Genomic DNA, 25,438 nt, shown 5'->3' on the forward strand with positions numbered 1-25,438 from the left:
TTTTGAGCTGTGCCATAACTGGAGAAATTTTTTAAAAAAAAATTTAATGTTTAGAAATGTAGGAAACAGGACCACCTCAATTAGTTATCTGAAGTGTTCTTAAGTGAGACTTAAGTACAAGTTATCACTAAATTGCTGTTAACTAGCAATATTCTACAAAAACCACCAAAAGAATAGTCATAAGTTATGAGACTGACCCCTTCTCCCCCCTAAAAAAAAAAATCTAATCAAGAACATACTTTAGTGACAAGGTGGTGGGGGTGCTGGGGGATGAATTAAGCAACACTTTACTGAAATCTTGGTGTTTCATTCTGCTCTATTATCCAATACACAAGGTTTAAGTCTTACGGAGCTCAACCACTTCTGAACTACAGAACCTTAGGTAAACCAAAGCTCCCACTGTACATACTGGTCCCTTTCTAAGTTTATTCCTTAGAAGAGATTTTATTTTACCTTCTGAACATAGATCTCTATGTACTTCTGCAGGTTGTTGCGGTATAAATAGAGAACGAGGTCATGAACAAAGTCAAATCTGTCACAAACAATGATCAGAGGAAGCTGGTCTGTGAGCTTGGCCTCCTGAATGTTTGGGGAAGGGAAATAGAAAGAGTCACTATCTTTACAAATTATGCAGAGACATCAGCAGAGCACCTTAACTGTTCTCCTAATTTCGGACCAGCAAAAGGCTACCATTCAGAAAAATGCTGACTCTAAATTGATTGCAGTCTCATCCTTTGATTCCAATATTCAAGAGCCCATTGTATTCCATCATAAACAGCCAGCCAAATCAGGTGTATTTCTACTTTAAAGGTCAAGGGCTTTATTTTTGTTTTTTAAAACAGTGACTAGCAAATCCTGGATGCACATAGCTATCTACCTTTAAAGGTCTTGGCAGAGAGTGGATGCTCAGCACTTGAGAGTCAGGCCCCTTAAAAAGGAGTCTCAAGTTGGACACCCAAAAAAAAACCACTTAAACCAAGGTTAAGAATCTAGAAGCCAAAATTCAAGCAAGGAAGGCCATGCACCTCGGCTAAGCTGCATAAACGTCACACTTTTTTCCATTCTTGTAGAATGGCCATTAAAAGCAGCCTGATTTTACTAATAAGGTGAGTCACTGGAAAGAATGCTTGCTTCCCCACACCCAGAGCTGGAAGTAACTTTCCCCTGAAACTGAGGTAAACACAACACAGAAACATCCTTGAGTTCTGCTAAAAAGGATCTGTGGGTTATAGCGGATCACAAATTGAATATGAGCTAACTGTGATGCAGTTGCAAAAAAACTAATGCCATTCTTGGGTGTAATGACAGCAGAGTGTCATGCAAGACATGGAGATAGTTGTTCTGCTGTATTTGGCACTGGTGAAGTCTGGGCTGGCTTAGAGTGTCCAGTTTTGGGCACTGAACTTTAGGAAAAGGTGGACAAAATCAAAGACAGTCCAGAGGCGAGCAAATCTAGTCAGGAGGTCTAGAAAATCTAGACTTCAGGAAAGGTCAACATACATCTGGGCATGCTTAGTCTTGAGAAAAGACTGAGGAGTACCTTAGAACAGTCTGATCTGGCTAGTACACATTCAGCAACCAATATAAAGGCTAAATATTTACAAACTGTTTTATTGGTGTTTATGGCAGACCAAAATTTGGTCACACTGGGATCAGTATACAGCCCAAGATAATATGCAGCTACTTTGAACTAATACTGCCTTATCTGTACAAATTAGCCCAGGACCACCTTTTGGGCTTTAATAATGCTTCATATTTCATCTAAAAGAAATGAAATTAGTTTTTACAGCATCTAGTGCCTAAGCCTACAGTAATACAAATTACAAGTTAGAGCTCAGCTATCTCTGGTAATGATACTGGCTAGACATCTAGCCTCTCACTGCTGTGTAGAATTTGCACAACTAAGAGTTCGGTACTCCTTGTGAAAGGGAACTATTTGAGAGCCAAGACTGATACAGAATTAAGTGCAAATACAAGAGATGCAAGCACTGTATGATTCCTTAAGACCAATACCTGTACTTTTAGCTAATATTTTGGTCCCTCTATGCACTACTATTCTAGCCTCCAGTCAGGAAAGTTACCTTGAGAAAATTCTTCACTCGTTCAGGGTTATAGCAGTTACTTTCACGGCAGATCCTTTCCACCTCTTTAATTTGACCCGTCTTGCAGGCTGCCTGAATATATTTGAAGTGGACATCTGGATCCTGGCTGAAGTTCACAATAGAACCCAGGAAATAAAACAATCCTAGAAAGAAGGAGAGATTACCAACTTATAACTATGAACGTTCAACTCGTTGTCACCTAGGTGAGGAGTTACATGCTTTGATAATTATGAATAAGGAACAAAGCCACTAATAAGTGGTGAGACAGGACAGGTGAATTTAAATAGTCCCACCAGTAGTCTACAAGAAAAGCTGCTGAAAGGAACACTCAGACTGTCGGTTATGCATATGGTTGCCCTCCTCAACCCAGATAGCGTATGATCTCCAGGAGATCACACACCCCAACTAGGTATCTTCTGCAAAATAGCTGCAAACACCAGACTACAGTTAATCTCATGCTTGGTTCCAACTGAAAGGCTGTGTACTAGTTCAGAGCTAGTACCCCACTCAACTCTTCTTCCATCTCAAAAGAGATGGAAAGCAAGTACCTCCCTCAGAACATAAGGGCACCTCACCTTCATAACTTTTGAAAGATTCAAAGAGCTCCACGAGAGACTGGGTGCCAAGCTGCTCATGGTATTTAGAAGCTACTTGCACACAGAGCTGTAGATTTTGTCGGATGTTGGCTGATAGCATCGCACGGAGACATTCCACAGAGTCCTCAACTGACAGGGAGCCAAAGAAGTTTACAAGCCACTAAGAACAGAAGTTAAAATGGTTTTAGTAGTTGTATACATACCTCACTGAAGTTCAGCAGGAAAGTGGAAGTTACATTCTGCACTGTTGGCAGGTGGAAACATATGTACATGTCCTAGATGTGCAACAGGAGGGAGCGCATACTTGGAAGAATTTGGGCATGATAATAGTGCTGATCTCTTTAACCTGCCTAAAAATTGATAGCAACAAGGACTCTGCAACACATTACCTCAATAGTTCATCAAGTCAAATACTTTTATTGTTTTGAACACCCACATGATGTTTGTTGTGGGCAAGAATTAGTTTTACCAGGTAGGTGTTTGAGCTGCCAAGAGACCAATTTCAGGTTTAGAATTGCCACTGGCAATATAGACTGACTTTGAATGATTAAGGCTTTCCTGAAGTTAATTACAGATGCATGGCTGAATACCTACTGGCCAGTCACTGAAGGTACTCATTTGACCTGGTTGAGAGTCACTGCCCAAGACCTTTCCAGAGTGTACCCCTTTCAGGAGTCTGATTTGTCTTGTACACCAAGTTTCACTTCACTTAAAAGCTACTTGCTTACAAAAAAAAAAAAAAAAAGGCAAGATACAGAAATGTTACAGCACCCTATTAATGAAAAATTGCTTACTTTCTCTTTACCATATTATAATAAAAATTGGTATGTAAATATTGTACTTACATTTCAGTGTATCGTATATAGAGCAGTATAAACAAGCCATTGTCTGTATGAAGTTTTAGTTTGTACTGACTGCTATTGCTTTTTGTGTAGCCTGTTGTAAAACTAGGCAAATATCTAGATAAGTTGTTGTGCCCTGTGGAGGGCCTCTGAATATCTCCAGGGATACACATACCCCTAGTTGAGAACCACTGGTCTAGGGGATTTCGTTACATGTGCTTGCAAAGCTATGTATTACTTTAAACTTTCCCTCTGAAAAGTGCATTAGTTTACAGATAGTTAAGTGACAGCATGAGAAATGTAGTTAGTTACACTTAATGCACAAAGTAAAACTCAGCTGAAGCCAGTCTTACCTCAGGGTTCAAGAGGTGAGTGTGAACTACAGCACGCTTTATATCGTAGAGATCAGTGTAGTGCTCCAATGCTCTCTGTAGCAAGCCTGCCTTTTCACATAACTGGGCAATGTGAGCACGATCATAGTGTGTAAACATCTGGTTTCCAAGGATGGCATCAGCAACCTAAGAGGGGATACAATTTTTCCTTGAACTTTAAGCCTCCAGTTTCCATCCACAGTCAAGGAATATCATGATGTAAGGAAAACTACATAAAAAGGAGAGTTACTGGGAACAGACCACACTGAGTAACAATTAAAGTCAGTCAACTGCACTGCACTTCTACAGATGTTTATTTAAAAAAAAAACTCTACAACACCCTTACAATAGGTATCTCCATAGTAATGCTGTGTCAGTGCTTTTGATGGTAGCAATCTCCAGCTATAGGCATTTAAAAAAAACTGCCTGGAGTTCTAAAAATATGCTTGTTTTTCAAGAAAAGGGTGAAGGAAAATGGTGAATGAGACTTATTTTAAGAAGACTAGGTTGAGGAATCTTACCTGTGGTGCATGAATCAGATTCATTTCCAGCAGACGTGTCTGAAGGTGTCCTTCAGCAGGGCGATTATTCTTCAAAGCATCCAACAAAAAGGAAGTGCACTGCTGAATGAGACTGTTCTCCATGAATACATCTACAATCTGAAGTAGACAGTAATCAAAAAAAAAAAGTCACTCGCCCACATAAAGTTCTTATACAATTCTGAGTATAAGACAGGAGTCTTGCAGCTGATCTTCAAAAAGGAGCCATCATGACATATGCAGCACCTCTAAGTTATCAACTTGTTAACTTAGATTAAAGCTTTTAGCATTGTACTTCTGCAGGAGTAGTGTTTCTACTTTACATTTTACCTGTAGAGAGAGTGTTCTCACAAACTGACTTACCTTAAAATGTTTATTCACTCTATACCAGGGAGAATTCAGACCTGTATTTTTCGTGTCTGAATTTGATGACAGGTCATTTTGGCTGATGTATCAAACAAGTATTTGATAACCAGTAAGTGGAGCAACTTTGATAGATTTACTTACAAGTTATAGTATTCTACTTCATAAGTGTTAGACTATTTCCCTAAAGAAAAAGGGTTTCAGTGTCCAGTGCCCATTTGTTTTTACAATAAAGACCTCAAAAGTTATCTAGATCAGTCTTTGGGGACTAGTTTGCCCATTGAATGGAAGTCTTTCCCTTCTCCTGCCAATTAGGGCTAACAGCAGCAGCCTTCCTGACTGAAGCTTGGCAGTCCCCATCAATCAGCATAGCAAACTTGCTATGTAAGACGTGCTGTTCTCCTTATCATAGAATATCAGGGTTGGAAGGGACCCCAGAAGGTCATTAGTCCAACCCCCTGCTTGAAGCAGGACCAATTACCAGTTAAACCATCCCAGCCAGGGCTTTGTCAAGCCTGACCTTAAAAACCTCTAAGGAAGGAGATTCCACCACCTCCCTAGGTAACGCATTCCAGTGTTTCACCACCCTCTTAGTGAAAAAGTTTTTCCTAATATCCAATCTAAACCTCCCCCACTGCAACTTGAGACCATTACTCCTCGTTCTGTCATCTGCTACCACTGAGAACAGTCTAGAGCCATCCTCTTTGGAACCCCCTTTCAGGTACTTGAAAGCAGCTATCAAATCCCCCCTCATTCTTCTCTTCCGCAGGCTAAACAATCCCAGCTCCCTCAGCCTCTCCTCATAAGTCATGTGTTCCAGACCCCTAATCATTTTTGTTGCCCTTCGCTGGACTCTCTCCAATTTATCCACATCCTTCTTGTAGTGTGGGGCCCAAAACTGGACACAGTACTCCAGATGAGGCCTCACCAATGTCAAATAGAGGGGAACGATCACGTCCCTCGATCTGCTCGCTATGCCCCTACTTATACATCCCAAAATGCCATTGGCCTTCTCGGCAACAAGGGCACACTGCTGACTCATATCCAGCTTTTCGTCCACTGTCACCCCTAGGTCCTTTTCCGCAGAACTGCTGCCTAGCCATTCGGTCCCTAGTCTGTAGCTGTGCATTGGGTTCTTCCGTCCTAAGTGCAGGACCCTGCACTTATCCTTATTGAACCTCATCAGATTTCTTTTGGCCCAATCCTCCAATTTGTCTAGGTCCTTCTGTATCCTATCCCTCCCCTCCAGCGTATCTACCACTCCTCCCAGTTTAGTATCATCCGCAAATTTGCTGAGAGTGCAATCCACACCATCCTCCAGATCATTTATGAAGATATTGAACAAAACCGGCCCCAAGACCGACCCTTGGGGCACTCCACTTGATACCGGCTGCCAACTAGACATGGAGCCATTGATCACTACCCGCTGAGCCCGACAATCTAGCCAGCTTTCTACCCACCTTATAGTGCATTCATCCAGCCCATACTTCCTTAACTTGCTGGCAAGAATACTGTGGGAGACCATGTCAAAAGCCTTGCTAAAGTCAAGAAACAATACATCCACTGCTTTCCCTTCATCCACAGAACCAGTAATCTCATCATAAAAGGCAATTAGATTAGTCAGGCATGACCTTCCCTTGGTGAATCCATGCTGGCTGTTCCTGATCACTTTCCTCTCATGCAAGTGCTTCAGGATTGATTCTTTGAGGACCTGCTCCATGATTTTTCCAGGGACTGAGGTGAGGCTGACTGGCCTGTAGTTCCCAGGATCCTCCTTCTTCCCTTTTTTAAAGATTGGCACTACATTAGCCTTTTTCCAGTCATCCGGGACTTCCCCCGTTCGCCACGAGTTTTCAAAGATAATGGCCAATGGCTCTGCAATCACAGCCGCCAATTCCTTCAGCACTCTCGGATGCAACTCGTCCGGCCCAATGGACTTGTGCACGTCCAGCTTTTCTAAATAGTCCCTAACCACCTCTATCTCCACAGAGGGCTGGCCATCTCTTCCCCATTTTGCGATGCCCAGCGCAGCAGTCTGGGAGCTGACCTTGTTAGTGAAAACAGAGGCAAAAAAAGCATTGAGTACATTAGCTTTTTCCCACATCCTCTGTCACTAGGTTGCCTCCCTCATTCAGTAAGGGGCCCACACTTTCCTTGGCTTTCTTCTTGTTGCCAACATACCTGAAGAAACCCTTCTTGTTACTCTTGACATCTCTGGCTAGCTGCAGCTCCAGGTGCGATTTGGATTTGAAGCTTGGCAGTCCCCATCAATCAGCATAGCAAACTTGCTATGTAAGACGTGCTGTTCTCCTTGCGAAAGCCAAGAAGATCCACAGAACTCAATCTACAGCCATTTCTGAAGTTAGTGTTACTAGAGACACTGTATGCCCATAGGCCAGCCCAAATCAAGCTAATTCAAATCCTAGGAGTATAGCAAAGTTCACTGGATTGGACTTCATTTTACAAACACGCCATTAGTTTCAGATGGGACTACATGTCCATTAAACTAAGTCATTACCAGCTTCACATTTTTACCTGGTTAATATTAGCCAGGGGCTCCTCATCCTGCACCAGCATCTGAGAGAACTGCAGTCCCTGTTCTGGGCTGACTCTCATCACACTTCTCAACAAGAAGATCCAGTCTGGTGTATAGCCAACCTAGAACAATTACACACAATTTTAGTAGTCAAAGCTCCCTGGAAATGCTTAGGAATTTACAAGCTTCTGCTCACAATTCATACTGTAGTTCAGTGACACCTGTTGCAGACATGTTTATTCCCCGCACAATGCAACCTAGTCACACAAGACTATCACATCCCAAGCTGTGAAAAGAGTGTTTAACGTTTCCACATACACTAATAACTAAGACAGATTTTAAAAGCTTGTGCTAGTCTACACGGTTATGTTTCCAACTGGGGAAGAGATGCTCAGTCTCTACACTTGAAGACTAGTCTGTGGGGAATGCTTTAGACCAACTGCTGTCCAAAGTTTAAGGTGGGGAGACAAAGGACAAGCAAGTTACTGTATTTGTGATCACAAATGAAACTGCAGATATTATCTTCCCAGTTCAGTCTCTATTATATAGCTGGTTTCTAAGGCCATGTTCTCCAGTGTTCCAAAATAGAGAGAGTTTTGGAGTTCAGATTCTTCATGGGCTAAGCTGATGCTTAGTCCTGCTACATGACAGAACTGTATCAGCATTCATTTAGAAATGAGTGTCAACATGAAAATTGAGCAAGGCAGCTCTCAACTGATTATCAGCTTTACAGACTCTGAAATGTTTAAGTCCTTGTCTTATCTCATGGAAGATACCCAGAGTATGTAGAGGTTAGAGTACTGCACACAGATATGTACTAGGAGTCTAGCAGTAGAGGTATTACACAATCTTACTCCTGTAACAAAAACATTTACCTTTTTGGCATAGAGCACTATTTTCTGGAATTGACCAGTTTCTGCAAAGCACTGAATGACTTTGTTTGGCACATTAGCACGAAGGTAAACACTGAGTGCAAGGGTTGGATCAGCTGTCTTCACCAGGTCTCCTAGCTCCTCAGAGCACTCCAGCTGAAAGCAGAAGTAGCATTTGATGATTAGGCAGAAAATGAGATAGTCAAGATGAACCAAGTACATAAACATGTAATAGTCTACTGGCACAAGACACATACAGCAGCAAAGTTTAAACCAAAACATTTGCCTACCTTATCTTCCTTCAGCCATTTCTCCAGGAGCTGCTTGCGCCCTTGTTGCAGGACTGGACGGCAGAGTTCTAAAGATTCAAATTTGTTAAGTTGCCCTTGATCAAGCAAGATACCAAAATACTGCAGCAAAGGAGAAGCCTGCCCAGGCTGGGCTGGTACACTTTGGAACTTCCTGATAGTATCACTGGTACGCAGGATTCCCTGAAAGATACCGGGAAGGGGAAGAGAGCCACGATTTAAAAAGGGTTTCAGTTACATCCATCTGAATAACCCTTGCCTTTCCTGTACCTGAACTATTTGTGTAGTAACCTACTCAAAACATGCTGATGTCTTGGGTATTTTTAAATTTGCCATCAGTTTTGATGCAACAATGAGAGGCTTTTGATTATGCTCTTCTCTATATACTATGCCCAACCTAGAACGAAGCTGTTAGTGAAAAGCTACTAGTCTTCTGCAGGGTCCACAACAAGCTAGATTCTTCAACTAGAAACATATTGGTATCCATTTACTCTTTGTACATTACATTAACCCAAATTATTCTTTAACTCAAAGATAAAGACACTTTTGACTGAAAGTGCAGTAACTGCCAAGCGGCAGAGTTAGTTGTGTATTTAGGATGTTAGAATAAGCATCACCTTTAATCCTTAGTCTTCATCTTTAAAAGCACTCACCTTTGGTGCAGATGCTGCCACTTTAGCAGCTTCTGCATAGCTTCCTTGTGCAAAGAGCGTATTGAACTTTCTGGCAAACAGTTCCTCTGCCCCAGCCAGGTTACTGCGGATAGCCATACGCAGACCCAGGTCTGGATTCTGGAGAACATTTGTAGCATAGTTCACGATGTTATCTTCTTCAACACAAACTGAAAGCACCTGGAAAAGGACAAAAAAGCCTTAACAGGAGCATCCTGCTGAAAATAGCAGCTCAAAGTAATAGAGCAAAGGAATTAAGAGTCCAAGCAGCTCATCAACAGAGAACTATAGCTTTGTTTTGTGTCTCAGAACTCAGCTTGTCAGTCTACCCCAAGAGTTCTCAAACTGGGGGTTGGGACCCCTCAGGGGGTTGCGAGTTATTACATGGGGGGTTCTGAGCAGTCAGCTTCCACCCCAAACCCTGCTTTGCCTCCAGCATCTATAACAGTCTTAAATACATTAAGAGTTTAATTTATAAGAGGGGGTAAATTGCACTCAGAGGTTTGCTATGTGAAAGGGGTCACCAGTACAAAAGTTAGAGAACCGCTGGTCTACCCACAAAACCGATAACCGAGGGCAATTTCACCACATTGTTTCTCCTACTACTCTAAAGTTTTGTAGGCTTTAAGCTAGATAATCTCTTTGAGGAAAGGGCATTCTGCTATGTCTGTACAGTGCCCATCACAATTGGGCTGAGGCCTCTACTATTACACACTGTAGTATGTAACGCTAATCTGAAGTTTGCGGAGTGTCCAATGGCTCACTTTACTGGATATATGAAGGTATGCCAGCAATGAATACATCAATCAGCAACACTATCATGGCAAATAAGTGTTAAAATAGTTTCAGGTGCTAGATTTCCTTTGAGATTTAATTAAGGAAAGTTTTACACCCTAAATCTGGAAAGGCATGTTCTTTAAGCAGCTATTCAGTGGCACACCTTTTGCACATTAAAAGGAACTTTTCTATTCCAAGTACATGCTAGTGTTGCAAGTTGGCATGCTGAGTGTCTTGGATTGTGGTAACAATTTTCTACATATGCATTATACATGGTCTAAATAGAGTCAACTGAAGTCACAGCAAGTTTCCTTGCCATTTCCCATCAGACTAAAAAGGAGAGGAAGGTGGAGAAGGGATTGTCAAACCACACAAGAAATAAGTGGCCAGATACAGGAAAGCCTGTTATTGTATTCACTAAACAATGAACAAACCATAACACGCTTGAGCTGCCTGCCATATGCACTATATAGTTGCCTTTTAAAACAATCTTGCTCAAAACTGGGAGAGCAGTTCTCAAGTTCAGTAAGGAACTGTGGGAACAGAATGTTCGACTGAGTTTGAAGATTGTTCTCCTGTGCTCCTCCTTACACTACAAAAAACACTTTCCTGTACAGTTGTGTTGTCCTGTACAGTTGTAAATCAGAGGTCTGAGATCTTAACTAATCCTTGGTATATTATTATCATCATCTAAACAAGTGTGGGGTACTCTTGATTAGATAAATGGTATTGACTATGCCTTTAGTTGTCCTGCGCAGAAGTCACTAGAGTATTCCTATGCTCAGTTAAGAGGCTCAAGAGCCAACAGAACCCAATTTACCTGTCCTTTTTTATTCACACCAATAATGCCAGAGGAAGGTTCATGAGGAGCAGTTACAAAGATTGTGTCAGCACTAATACGGTTCATGTAAATACACACTCCAGATTCCAAGTCATACATGTGAATGTATCCATACTTTGTGATCAGGTAGATAACGCCATGCTTAGTTCCAATCTGCCAAAAGGGAAAGACAATATACAGTTTCAGCGAGCTGTCAAAAATCAAGCTACAAGAAACCTACGGCAGTGCTGTGTAGAAGGAAAATATTCTCACTATATTGTTTGGCTGGCAAAAGGGGAAGATGCAGCTGTAAGCTCTCAGCTTGCAAGGAAGGAGTGTAACAATCCTGCTGGTCACTTACAGAACTGCAATTCCATACTAGTGGCAGGTAGAAGACATCTGTCTCCAAGGCAGAAGTTAAGATATCCCAGGTATGGCTAAGCTAGGATGTCGCATGGCTAAGCAAGAATGTTAATTATGCAAGCTTTAATATCTGCATTAAGAGTTTCAGTTAGTGTTAACATTAGTACTACAATCCCATTGTTCTCTATTCAAATCTGGCTCGCCTTCCTAGAAGAGAAGTCGATCAACTAACCTAAAACCTAAATATTTCGATGTAGTTGTAAAATTTGCAAGTCTCACTTTTGGACATTAATTCAGAGACATGTTAAGCAGTGGTGTTGAGATGGCTTATGACAAAGCCTCAAATGGAAGTAAAGCCACCAGTATACAACTGCTTGTGAAATTTTTTAATCCACTGATCCTGTTAGGTTAAGAAGCAGCTGTCTATTGTTACCCAAGATCAGAGAGCCAAATTTGCTCACTATAGCTAGTCACCTAAAATTAAACAAGCATCTTCCGCTAAAAAGTTGTACTATGCTAGCTGGCAATTTCACATTTTAGCACTTTTGCAACTTATAGTGGAAAACTACAAAAATTCAGAGACAAATCTGGTTAAGAGATTAATTTGACTCCTTATGCTAGTTCTCAAATCATGAGAGCTGAACAAAGGAAGTGGGAATTACATCCAGTAAGGAGTGGTGATATTGAATGACACCATCTAGAAAAATCTAGGAGTCAAATGCAATGGCTTATTTATTGTTTTCTTGCACCATCATGTGCCTATCAAATTTAAGTGCAGATGTATGTATTTGCCTTGTCAAGACATACTAAGCAGCCAAGATCTTCTCCTTAACTTAAAATCTCTGCTGTGATCATTGTTTACCATACAGTTCATAATCTGTCATATGCTTGGATTGCAAGCTCTGAGCAGAAGCTAGCACCTAACACAATGGGGCCCTGACCTAGGATTTTGATCCCTAGGTGTTACTGTAGTACAGAAAGCAATTCTCAGGCTGTCACTGAAAGTCGTTACTGTAAAGTCCGATATACGATTATACCTAACCTAAAAAATGAAATCCAAATGTCAAGCTGTTAAAGTTGACTACTCCGCTAAGAGTTGATTCCCCATCAGTATAAACAATTTAGTTTTGAGATTATTCCTCAAAGTGAATTTTTGGAGTAATATAGCACTAGGTTTGTCACATGTATGTTCAACATACATAGCTTAACATAGTCCTTTGGGTTGACAGGACTTCATGAGTTACTAAGCAATCCCAACAGATATGCAGGTGCAGGAACAGTACTCGTCTCCCCATCTTAGATGAGTAAGCATGACTTGACCACGGAGAAATTCTGCAGTTCTTATTCCTTATTCTTTTATCCCTAAGTCACAAAACTACAGCTCATTTCAGCAGACTTTAAAGTTTGTATTTGGATAGGTAGGAGAATTTCTGAAATAGAATGCACATGTGTAATGGCAACTTGAGGTTTCTGTATCCAGTGAGGTGCTTTTTATTGGAAGTTCAATTTTTACAGAAGTGGATTAGAAGCAGTTTTGGAATACTACATTTGAGGAGTAGGACTTATGTCGAGTGGTCTTCCTCAGGCTGCACTTCAGATCTCTACCTTTAGAGAGAGCTAGGCTTCCAGCATTGGTTGTGTTACAGAAGAGTAAATCCATGGCTGATTTAACAGTGACATCTATGAAGCAATGGTGAAGTCACTTTACAGGGAAGGCTGACTGATACCGTTTAACTCAGTTAAGTGAGGTTTGATTCCTAAAGGACTCCCAGCTAGTTCATAAAATGGAGAATTAGGTTTTTCTATACTGAAATTCTAGCCAAAAAAAATCAAGAGTGTTTGGTCAAAGTCCTTGTTTTTGGGCAGCTGAAAGCCAAAACAGTCTAAAATTCCCAAACTTTTAATTCCCCATGAAAAGTGCTGTTATTTCAGTCAGCTCTCCATGTGCAACTCTACATAAAAAAGTGGATAACCCCACTGAAAGCATGGCCTGAAGTGAATGCACCTTCTTGGGATCAAGAAGAGAACAGAGGTCACTTACTCTAGGATTCTATTCAGAGATGTGCCATATACATATTACAACAACATATCCTCCACCACACAGTATGTGAAATGCTAGTATACATGCTTATGTTGGCTAGTTCGGGAGACAGCTTGACATGGGTTTCATGTGCCCTCTTGTATACACCTTACCTGCATTGCCACAGGGAAGTCTGTCTGAGCCTCAGGAGGGAAAAACACATCAACAGCTTTCTTTACAAAGGGCTGGTTTCCAGCAGCAGGTTGACCTACTTCAATTACATGCAGCTGGGAAGAAGGAATTGCATGTCACCAAGACAAAGTTTGTAAGCAAAATCCTGCTACGAAACAAGTTGTAGTTTCTATCCAACTATAGCTTCCCAAACAAGCTACAGACCAGGCAATTAACTGTTTCAATACCTTTTGTGCAATTTACCCATGAAGATTTTAAGCCAATATTCATGATTCTAGAACTTGAGTTGTCCAAAATGCTTGGTTTAATAACTTTTAGAAGAGGGTGAGAAGCTCTGTGCTTTTGACAAAACCATTTCTCATTTTCCAAATCATTAGTCAAAGCACTGCCCAGACACATATTAAAAGTGGACCAGCCTTGTTCTAAGACACCATTGCTGCCATCTCTTGGATTAGGCAGTTTCAGTTGTACACCATCTTGAACAGTTCAATACAGGAACAAAAGGTTTGCCATGAACAGGTTGTCAAGATTTCAGTCCAAAAGCAATTTTTTTGGTTTTTCTAGGGATGTTGCATCTTGTAAGAAGCTAATGAAATGTTATTCAACCCATCAAAACCAAGTAGTTGTTCTCCACACTACAGGAGAGTTTAGCAAGTGTGGCACATCTACTGTATTCTGTGATTTTGGAAAGTTTGATCAGAACTCCATCAACTTTTAATTTAAGGCACAAGGATCTAATTTCTTCAGAGTCATAATATCTGAGACTCAGTTAGGCTTTAGCAGCCCTGTGGAATTATTACAATTGCCATCAATTTAAGGCCTACAAGAGGCAGAGTGAGCTTGTTCAGCTGAGAACCATGCTACAAGATGTGACAGAGCTTTATTCAGATTGAGAGTAAAGGCACCTTTAGATTGAGGTATTTCACTGCCTTCAATATGTACATTAATTTTATGAAGTTCCTTAGAAAAGTGGAAGACTGTTCAGTCAAGGCTTTGTTTTACTGTGAAGTAAACAGCACCCACTTTAACAGCCACCATTCCTCAAAAAAAAAACAAAAAAAAACCAAGGGGTCAACTCAGTTTAATTTCATCAGTGCAGCCCTAGTGAAGTCAATTGCATTAAATTAACACAATTAGAAGTATTTAACAACTGGTCTTAATTTGAAAAGCTTCCAGTAGTATCTAAGACAAAGTTACTTATTTACATTAGCTTGAAAGTGGTCAGTATGGTTTAGAGATTTTACCTTGCCTCCTGCTGGGCTCCGCACAGCAAAACAGAAGAGCGTGGAAGGTTTGGAGTTTCCTTCTATTTTGAATTCTGCAAAGGCTGCTGCATGACCCTCTATAGGTTGGGAAACCTTCCTATCAACTGAGTACAATTGCATTGCACCAACCACACGATTTTGCTAATGGATTTGGGGGGGGTGGGAGAGAGAAGAGAAAAAAGGGAAAAAAATTTATAAGCTGACATCTCCAAGTATTTAAGAGTTGCCCATGCATCAAGAGCATAGGAATTGAACCACTAATACTTTCAGCACAACAGAAGCAAAAACAAGTTTTTATTTATTTATTTTTTTTATACACTGTTGTATATCCTTCTGAAAGGCTGGAAAACATTTATGGAAAAAGGTCTCCCACCTACTGCAGAACACTTGAAAAAAGGGTTAAGTTTTGTTTAACTTAAGAAACTACAGTCAGTACGAGATGCAAACAAGTGCTTTTTCCAATTTGGTCCTATTTTCCTGCATGGTCCTCTTATTTATACCTGTATTCATAATGCACTTTCTGAAGAGTCCCTTACCTGGGCTGAAATTCCTATTAGGAGTAGCCATTTTTGGTGTTCATCTGTCCTGTAGTTGATGATTTGGCAGCCTGCAAGACTAGCATGCCTGTCAAACATCTTTTGGGGCTGAGATTCTCCCTCCATGCTCCAATGAAAGACTGCCGTCTCTGTCACCAAGGCAACTGTGTTTACCGATATCCACTTCCAAAAGATCACTTCCTCTGCCATAGTATGGGCTTTCATTTTACTTTTCATCTCAATGTTAAAGATCTGAAGCGTCTTCCCCGCTGGTGTGGGAGATACAAAAGAATCAGACCTCTGGACATTAAATTATACTCAGCCTTATAATTTGCATGTACTGGGAGGTATGCTGAGAAAGTTGAGCCACAATAAGCTAGTTTTCCAGTTTAAACATTCCAATAAAGATGAGTAGAATAAAGATAGTTAAGTTGCCATAGTTTTGCCCCAACAGAATGACTTCAGCTACAGTATAAGCCATTTCAATGACCTTGTGACAGATGCTGCACCACACAGATTTAACATTAATTTCTGCACAGGCAATGAACACTTTATGGCAACATGTTTTATATTTAAATGCATGCAAAAAAAGTTTCCTCTTTATTGGGTTCTACAGAAGGGAATCAATGGACACAGACAAGTCCTGACTTATGAGGTAAGACTGGACTGACCAGGTAACATTTTACTCCAAGTCACAAGTAACTGCCTCATCAAGATTAAACTATAGTGAAGTGCCTACGGCTACACAGATATGAAGTTGCACTCAAAAGGAAATATGCACACACAAAGGGGTGTGGTAGAATAGTCAGTGAGCAAGTAGCACTGGCATATTATGTGGACTATCTTGATAAGTGGTTCAATACCAAAGTTTGAGATCAAAGATATAGGTCATAGTTCATAATGTCTAGTGAAATTATGTACAGCATTCCAATTAGCATGCCTCTGCTTATTCTGGTATTTATCAGCTCACATTTGGAAAGTCCAAAGTTTATAGTAGTGTCAGAACCTAACATCTGCTTCAAAGGAGTTTTGTTTTAAGACAACCTAGGCAGGCTCTCCGTGTACCATTTAAGTGGACTAATTAAAGATACCCAGTTTCTCCAACTTATATACGACACTAGTGTCTGCCCATATTCCCACTTAACAGGGTTCTGTAGTCACTTTTACAGACCCAGCTCTGCTCCAAAAACACCTATTTACAAGAGAGCACAATAGTTGTATGGGCTGCAATTAGCAGTCTGGAGGGCAAATATATTAGCTTCTACCAAGTAAGAACAAAACAAAACACATTGCCAGTTTGGGGGACAAGATTTCCAGGGATGAATCTACCATGCTAAATAGATGGGAGGGGCTTAGATTTTTAGGAAAATGCCTTGTCACCTTCCATGCAGAAGCCCCTGTGAGCTTGGTTTTAACTTCATTCCTTTTATCCAAGAGAAGCCAAATGTAAAATTAATTTTACATTTGTTTTAATTCCTAAAGGCCAAGCCTGACTTGCAGCTCCATAACCATATCTAACCACTGTAAGTGGATTCCCATTCCAATAAGAGGGTTAGTAATATTTAACTATGATAGTGGGCAGCAATTAAACAGGAATTTAAGTAGAGATTTTCCTTTAATGTGGGGTGGGAAAGAGTAAACTGGAGCCTGGAGCCAAGACAGCATTGTCTAAGATATGGCTATTGCATGAGTGTGGGTCTCTTGGGAACAGAATACCAGATAGGACTATCCAGGGACTAGCAGTTATAGTTTAATAACGGGTGGAGTTATTTTTCCCAAAAAGGGTAAAGTGGACTTCCCTTTAATGAAACTGATACTCAAAAACACACATTACCCAAATGGCAGCTTATAATTGACAAAGCACCCCAACCATCTAGAAGAGAAGGTATTTGAAAGAATATTGTCAAACAAGGCATTACCCAGAAAGACTTGCCTTTTTACTACAGAGGTTGAAGATTTGTTTCAAAGTCTTTTACATAGCTACATACTAAAAGCCCTACCCATGACACCAAGACCAAGTCACTATATCACTGAAGATATCAGAAGCCATATGAGTACAGAGACTTCAAGAAGCAGAACACTGCTACATTACCTCCTCTGGCAGAAGCTGCTAAGTGATTATGAAAGCATCCTACTCTCACCAGCCCCCTCTGTAAGCTTTAGTTACACATTTAGGAGGGCTACAGATATTTATAAATTGCTATATCCTCAACTGACGATATTAGCAGGATTAAGGCAAGCTGATTTTGCTCATGGAGTCTTTATGTATATAAAGGAACGACACCAAGACTGTCTTCTGGGCTTAAGTTTCCAGCTCAAGTCATCCTGGCATCACCAATTCAGGATGGAGGATCTGGATCAGCCATGCCTATAGTGCATATTTAGTGTCTAATTCTAGAAGCAATTCCAACTACTGTGCTTGAATATCTGAAAAAGTACTTGTTTTAAAAATGCAGAATACTCAGCCAATTGATCCCTAGATCTAGTGAACAAGATGAGCAGTGGCAAACATGGTATTTCTTAAAAGGAAATTGTCAGACCTACAGTACAGTTTTTTCCACAGACCCCAATCACCAGGTAACAGACTTGTTTAGGAGAGCCTTCTTCTCTTATATCCAGCACTGCATTAAGGGGCAAGTTGTAGTATGGTGTTATAGTTTTCTTCTATTATCCAAGTAACATTTATTGGAATGGTTAATGTTCTGCTACAAGGAGTTAGGGTAGAGGCAAGTGTCACCACAAGGTTTTTGCTCTTCTACTCCCAATATCCCATTATCTTACTTGTCTAAAGACTTACAATGGATAGTATCCTCAAAGGATTAAGCCAAAACTCAAGTGTTTTGTTTGTTTTTAAAAACTTCAGTTGCACTTTCAATGCAAGCCTGAATTTCATTAGTCTACTTATAGGAAAAGTAGTTTCTACTAGAGGTGGAAGAATGTAAATTTCTGTAAGACTAGAGCATGAAATTGCATTTTTACATTCCCATGATCACTGTATGGAAATGCGGTCTGAAAACATGGCATTCCCCACTTGTTGGGTGCTTTTTTGGTACAGAACATAGCAAGAGAAAGAAATACATGGATACAAGGACAAAAAAAAGTGTCAGAACACTAGGGGAATGTTACATGCAATCCAGAAATGCAATTTTTATGCATTTATACCACACCCCATAATAGTTGCTGATTTTAGAAATATTTCATTTCCCATTGGAGATTGAGATTGTACATTCTGTTGCTCATAATTTGAGAATTAGTGAGCAACTCAGTCATGGTGCATACTTTTATAAAAAAGGCACAGTATGTAACAGCTTAGACTGCCATCTTCACAATCCATCAGCAGGGAAAGTTTGGCATGCTCCACCCTTTAGCCAGGCAGCCAAGTATTAAATGCTAGAGAAAGTCTGACCTAGTCTACATTTTTGGGAAACTGGATTTTTATGAAAGATTCACATGGTTGTAGTTCCATAATTTATGTACCATTGTCCAATGATAGCTAAGCAAGTGACAGTATCCCTGGTCTTTATTCACCCACATCCATTCTGGAGATACTGTATCGCCTGTGTCACCCCACAGGTTTGTGGGACCTTGATGAAACATTTTTATTTAGTACACTGGCATCACACATTGTCTAATGACATCTCTGGCAAGACTACATTAGCTCATTCACACTGTAGCAGCAGGACAATATTGCTTTTGACTAAGTCTAATGTCGGTAAAAAATAAAGCTAGATTGTTAGAAGCTGGATGACACTAAACTCACTTTATAGTTAGTAGGTTAGTTTCAGTTCAGGGCAGGCTAAGTTTTCCATTTAAGTACTGGATGAAGTTTTACTAGTACACAGGATGCACTTTCCTTGCCAACAGGTTGCTTTACAGGGGTCCAAGACTACGATTAAGGAGAGTGGAGGCCAATCAAGGTGGTATTGAACCTCAAGGTAATACCAATAAAAAAGATTAAGTGTATTGTTCAGCACCTCTGCCCACCTCTCATACATGGAGGCTGTTCATAGTAGTAGTCTGAAGGAAATGCATGCAACAGCTGAAATACAATTTGAGTTTGAGTCAAAACATTGACTGTTTATTTGCTTTAACAGCCTTGACCTCAAATCTAGGCTGATACGTTTGAGGTTTTCTATTCCAGTTTTGAAAACTAGATTTTAGACAGATTTCTTGGACCCCTAGATAATATCACCATGACTTCAGACTATATAGCACACTTAGGCAGAAATGACTGGCACACAAGACGTCATGCTAGCAAAGGTCTCTCATAAAAGTATTGCGACTCAGTTTTGTCTACCAACTGTACTACAATTACATACATATTGTCTTTAGTTGGTACAGTCAATAGTCAAAGCAACCAAATGGTCAATAGCACATCAATAAAGGGAGAAAGTTTTCTTCCCGCTGCAGTTAATCCCCAAGTTGAGGATTCAAATTCCCAATTAGCTGTAAAGTAAATAAAATATCAAATGGCTATTTGTAAATGTTTTAGTACTTTTTATGAGATTAGACCATTTTGTACCACTAAAACGTGAAATGTCAGGACAAGTTAACTCACCATCTGTTTAAGACAAGAAAGCAGGAAGAAAAGTACACAGTCAGTAACAGAGTGAAGCATTTATTTCAAGATTAAACACCAGCTAGCTTGCAAGTTACTCTGCTTTTCTGAAAGCCTGGGAAGCCTTTATTCCATGGAGCTCAGGTAGCTCATGAAGCAACTTAACTAGCTTAAAGTTATAGCAAAAACCCCTTTCCCAAGTTTATTATATATTCTGCATTCACAAGTTTTAGCACCAGAGACAATATTCACTTTAAGTCTTGTGACCTCGGCTAACTTTTAAGTATAAAATGTCTATTTAGACGCTTATTGTAAGCTGAAATAATTTACTGGCTGTCCTTATGCGATTTCAACATTAGGATCTTTCCAGACACATTTTAAGTATTATATTTTAATGTTAAGGACATTAATACATATTTAGACTTAGAAAACATTTTAAGAAGCTGTACAATGGCCTTCATTCTCGCATTTGTTACCCTGCAACAGTAGTCTGATGTGTTCTCTATACATGTTCTGCAAAGCTCACTCAGCACGCTGGTCTTGGCACTTAGAGGTCTTTGAAAAGACCTCTTCAGCAAATTTGTTTAAATAGGAGAGTCCAAAGTTTATGGACTCTCCATAGCCAATGCCCTCCCAGTTTCAGGATGGAATGCAGTCATGCATTTCTACAGGGGTTTTGGCTTACTACCTCTGTATTCACATGCTAAGCCCAACTGCTTAAATCCAAGACAAAGAGTAGATACTATAACCAAGACCCTACAGTCAAGAAACTCAAGTCCTGCATAAAACTAAGTTGCACGACAGACTCAGAGCTGCCTTTTGGCTGAATGTTGCTCTGTGTTTGGTTGCGTTGTAGATATTACTGAAAACATCAACTCACCTTTCAGAGCAATGACTTTAGAAGCAGGATTCATGATGGCACTTTCTGCAGAAATTGGACGTCTGATGGGTGTAGTTGGATCACTCATATCGATTATCACTACCTGTGCTTGTTCCCCTACTTTCTCTCTGATGCAGATAAATTTATCAGATTCCATTGTCAGAGTGCTAAATCCAATGTTTGCTGGGTTAATTCCCAGGTTTTGGAGCTAAATAAAAAGAAAGAAAAGTAGTTTATGCTTTGACAAGTACTGTGTAATAAGTTGATGGCTTGTATAAGCTTATTTGGAAGGGAGGCATTTCTCCTTACTCAAAGAATCTGAATGCAAGCACAAACTAAACAAATAGAACACTGGCAGGTTGAAGAGAATCCCCATTAGGAAGTGTGGTTTTGTTGGCCTTCCACAGGAAAAACAAGACTGACCACCACTTCAAATGGATATTTTTTTTTTTTTAAAAACAAATCAGTCGTCTAAATTGGTTTCACTGTTTTTCCTGTTTTGATTTTTTCCATCCCAATTTGGGCTAAAAAGATTGAAGTTTTGGAATTTCCTACAAGAGAGACTTTTATGAACAGTTCTATTGGACAATATGAACCAAGGTACCAGATGTTTGGTAGTAAGCAATCAGTATTTTTAATTGGACTATGATTGTGCAATAGGTAACTGTCAGAGTACCATGTCTGACATTCTCCAATACAATACTCAGACACTCCGCTTCCTTCCCTAGACCTGAAGAGCACAGTTTAGCTCAAAAGCTTGTAATTCCACCAACAGAAGCTGGTCCAATAAAAATCTCTCTCTCCACCTACCTGGTCTCATTCTCTAATGAGAACAAAGGAAGACCACCACAAATCCAAAACAGAGCAACTCCAACAAAAGAACAGAAGTAGCTAGACTGTGTGTCAAATTGCATGGTCTTAGTTCAGGATTTAGAAACTGGGATAAAATGCTAGTTAAGATGCTTAACCCCACCTATAGGTGATATCCTACCTTAATGCCTATTTAATGGAGAGCTTCTACTAGCAGCTTGATAACAAAGCTTGTAGTGCAATAATCTTGTGTATAGAAGAGCTATCCTGGACTAGATTTTGGGGACTGGCAAGTATCCAGGAAGTAACATTAGTATGGAGACTAAAGTGTCTACTAGCAGAAAACTATGTCATGTAGTTTTAGAGTCTTTCTGGAATACTATTTTTGGTACTAGGCTCCTTGTTACCAGAATGACAAATATGAAGGTGCTGAGAAGAGCAACAAATTAGGAATTGGAGAGAGATGACTTTTATAAATAAGCGAAGGACAGAATAGAATTACTGAATATTCAAAGTGGAAGTTTAGAATGGTAAAGATACAAGGTAGTACAATAGGATTAAGCCAAGGGAAGTTTCAACTGAAATTAGGGGGGGAAATTTGAGTGATCTCCATTCCTGAATGATCTAAGGGAATCAGAAGCTTCTGCACTTCTATTCCAACCTAGACTGAATAATGCACTTCGACAAAGCCCTGGCTGGGATGATTTAACTGGGAATTGGTCCTGCTTCGAGCGGGGGGGTTGGACTAGATGACCTTCTGGGGTCCCTTCCAACCCTGATAGTCTATGAACTGCACTGGGCAAGATTGAGTCAGTGTCAATCAATGGACTGTGTGTTTAAGGCAAGGCATGTGCACTTGAGGAAAATCCCAGGCCAAATCTGAAGAAAGGAACAGCTGCTCACTCCCTCCCTCTCCAGCCCCCCCCCCCCCCCCCATCAATTTTTAGGCAAGTATTGGCACCACTTCAGAGCCTGACTATAGGCTTTTTGAAGTTTCCAAACACAGGTGACAACTGCTTGTGTCACTGAAATTCAGTTATGCCCAGCTCTGGTTCAGTTTGAGAACATCCATAAAAAACCTCTACTGGGGGATGAGCCAAATCCAGAAAAGCAATAACTGCAGTCATTCTGGTCAGTTACTTGATTACTACATACAAATTCATCTCCATGCTATTTAGTCTCCTATTGCTCAAGTAAAGTACATCTCTAGACAGATAGGTTAACCTATCATCTGCTTAAAAAGTGGAACCTAGAGGCTGGGAGCCAACTAGCGATGGCTTGGTTAAAGAAATTCCAGTTTCAGTGGTGGTTGTTCTCGCACAGCGGAAAGCACCACCTATAATTAAGGTTCAATCAGTCACGGTAAAAAGGAGCCATTTCGATACTATATTTAATACTCCATTTATGATTCTCCTTCTAATGACTCAAGTTACTATAAACTTGAGGCATCTCTTGTAGATTTTAGCCTTTTAGGTTTAGTTTATAATTTGATTCCTTCTACTGTTTTCTACTTCAGAGCCCATCTTTTGGGGAGAGGTAGCCTTAAGCCAGTTCTAATTTTAATTAATGTGAATAGTCAAATTTAGATACAGAGCCAAATGTAGCAGACTGCAAGTCTCATTTTGTCTCAACTAATAGCTTTGCTTATGGAGTTTTTGAATCTTACTGCTAATCTCTTAAAATCTTCAATTAAACGAATATGATTCCCTTTCTGACTGAATGAGATTGACACTAACACCCCATTCTGATTGTACTAGAAGTAAATAAAAATTGCCCTGAAGCCAAAGCATCATGGATACCACAACTGACATTATTACAATCCATTCCAGCAGTGCTTTTAAAGGGGAGACTAAAGTCACCAAGGCAATGAACAGGTCACATAGTTTGTGTCATGTACACACTATTAAATAGGTTTTGATCTGGTTGATCAGAGCTGGCTACAACTGAAGACACTCACTAAGCCATACATTAGGTATGTAATTGGCAACATTTTATCTGCGATCTCTAAAGATGCCTCAGGGATCACTTCTGTACTCCCTATTAAATTGTTACTAATGCAATGCTGAAGCACACTACTGTAATTCTGGGCTAGTCCTGACAGACCCATGTTTGCTTCAGAAGACTGAAGCTGTAAAGCAGAAAGTGAACAGGTGTAAAGCCATCTGGGAAGTCATTGAGACAGACTAGCACTAGCAGCAATTTAAGGGAGGACCCCATCCCCACATTCTATACATGAAAGCATAATATCTAAATATGTCCAGGTAACATATGCATCATGGGTCATTCATTCCAAAAAGGTGTTCATGCAGAGTTTAAGCACTGGGAGCCTCTTCACTATGGAGTTTTGGAAATTAAGAGCTGTAAAAGTAGTTAGCATAAATTTTATGCATGCATTAAAGTCAGATTTCAGGATTCTGAATTATGAGTTTTGATAAGACTTCTAATTTTGTATTTAGTCAGTATACTTTGCCAAGTATAAGATTGCCATTTACAATCAGCCTCCAGTGTAATATGCTAAGGCCATTTACTATCTCTAGTAGAGATTAATAAAATTCAAATTGCAAATACATTACACTCCATGTGCTTCCAACACCACTTCTTACAATAGCCTTGTGAAGTATTATCACCCTTTAATAAGTTACACAGCCTGCTCAAGGCCACAAGGGCAGGGATTAGGACTCAGGAGTTCTGCTCCTAGTCACCTGCTCTGACTTGGAACTGTGCTCCCCTAGTGTACAGGGAGTGGTACAGAAGGAATCATTTGTCATTCTACATAAATATCCAGTTAAGCACTTTCTTAATTTGTAGTTTAGCCATCATATAGATTATGAAACTGACTATTTGTTTACACAGAATCTCTAAAACACATTTGCTTATTTGGAAGTAATAGTGTTTCTCTTGGGCATTTTACCTCAACCCTCCATATTTAGCCATAAGGGTTCAGGCCAAGACAGGTGCCAGCTTTAAAAAGAATGGAGAGCAGAGCTGTTTTGCTTGGATTTCATTTGTTATAATTTCTATAAGTGTTCACTGTAGCAGTAAACCAGCACTGAACTTCATGTTCCACTACTTCCCATCCTCTATATTTGCTTTGTATCTTGTGAAATTACTATTCACTTAGACAATTCTTCACAATGATTTACACACTGCTACCCTCCTCTCCCTGCCACTTTCAGCATATTCTTCATGAGATGCCTCCAATTAACAATATGACCTTCAAGAGTCATTTTTAGTATTAGAATTATGCAAGCTTACATATGTTGTATGTACCTGTGAGTCAGTGAAGAACCATTCCCATGGTGTTGGCAAAATGCAGCACTCTAAATGCTGATTTAACTACTGTTACTCAGTAATCATACCACCAATTATGTATTCCCTTCCACACTGCATACCCCTGTACCTCATTTGTTCCCCAATAGCCCTCCCTTAAGCCACATACACCAGCAAGTGAGCTTTGAGAAGTTTGTCAGTGTTGGAGTTCAATTAGCCCCTTCCCCACTCTTTCAAGATATTTTATCCTCTAGATATGATTACATTATCCTGCAGACTCCCATGGAACCTGCAATGCTGAGTCATTATGGTATATCTTCCTTAAGTTTTCAACATAGTTCAAGTCTAAGTTGTTGATATTAATTTCAGTCCTTAGGAATCCAATTGAGGTTTTAGATTTTAGAAATATCAATTTCTACTCTTCTCAAAAGAAGCTGGGAGGCCCTTATCTACTCTTTACAATATATATTTACTGCCTAGCAATAAGCAACAACCTCTTGGGACCTGCATCCTCTTTACAGTAGGAGACAGCAGTGAACTACTGCTAGATCTATCCTTTACCCAGGATATTTTAGCAGGCCAGTTTTCATTTTAGGCTCATTAAGAATCTTTGAGAGAGTATTCAATTAGCATTTGATTTTCTTTTTTGCTCTACTTCTATTCACCCCACTTATACTCTAAATGATGGGAAGAGTCCCTCTTGACTTATTACTCTTTCCTTTAGCATGTCACCCTCCTCCCTGATTA

General features: G+C 40.0%; 1 protein-coding gene across 2 annotated transcripts in view; it reads right to left on the reverse strand.

The window, feature by feature from the left end:
* The window catches only part of LOC125623224 (clathrin heavy chain 2), a 60,943-nt gene that overhangs the window by 23,734 nt on the left and 11,771 nt on the right, over positions 1 to 25,438 (reverse strand). For both annotated transcript variants that reach the window (XM_048822282.2, XM_048822283.2), the window contains exons 2-15: positions 20,612 to 20,819; positions 15,174 to 15,442; positions 14,617 to 14,778; positions 13,354 to 13,467; positions 10,798 to 10,971; positions 9,183 to 9,380; positions 8,512 to 8,712; positions 8,225 to 8,377; positions 7,349 to 7,471; positions 4,433 to 4,570; positions 3,894 to 4,058; positions 2,678 to 2,858; positions 2,082 to 2,245; positions 454 to 579 (exon numbers count right to left, since the gene is read on the reverse strand). In XM_048822282.2, coding sequence (XP_048678239.1) covers positions 454 to 579; positions 2,082 to 2,245; positions 2,678 to 2,858; positions 3,894 to 4,058; positions 4,433 to 4,570; positions 7,349 to 7,471; positions 8,225 to 8,377; positions 8,512 to 8,712; positions 9,183 to 9,380; positions 10,798 to 10,971; positions 13,354 to 13,467; positions 14,617 to 14,778; positions 15,174 to 15,442; positions 20,612 to 20,819 — 2,376 coding nt within the window. The remainder of the gene's footprint in view (positions 1 to 453; positions 580 to 2,081; positions 2,246 to 2,677; positions 2,859 to 3,893; positions 4,059 to 4,432; positions 4,571 to 7,348; positions 7,472 to 8,224; positions 8,378 to 8,511; positions 8,713 to 9,182; positions 9,381 to 10,797; positions 10,972 to 13,353; positions 13,468 to 14,616; positions 14,779 to 15,173; positions 15,443 to 20,611; positions 20,820 to 25,438) is intronic.

This window comes from Caretta caretta, chromosome 15 (assembly GCF_965140235.1).
Source record: "Caretta caretta isolate rCarCar2 chromosome 15, rCarCar1.hap1, whole genome shotgun sequence".
In the NCBI taxonomy this organism is placed as follows: Eukaryota; Metazoa; Chordata; order Testudines; family Cheloniidae; genus Caretta; species Caretta caretta.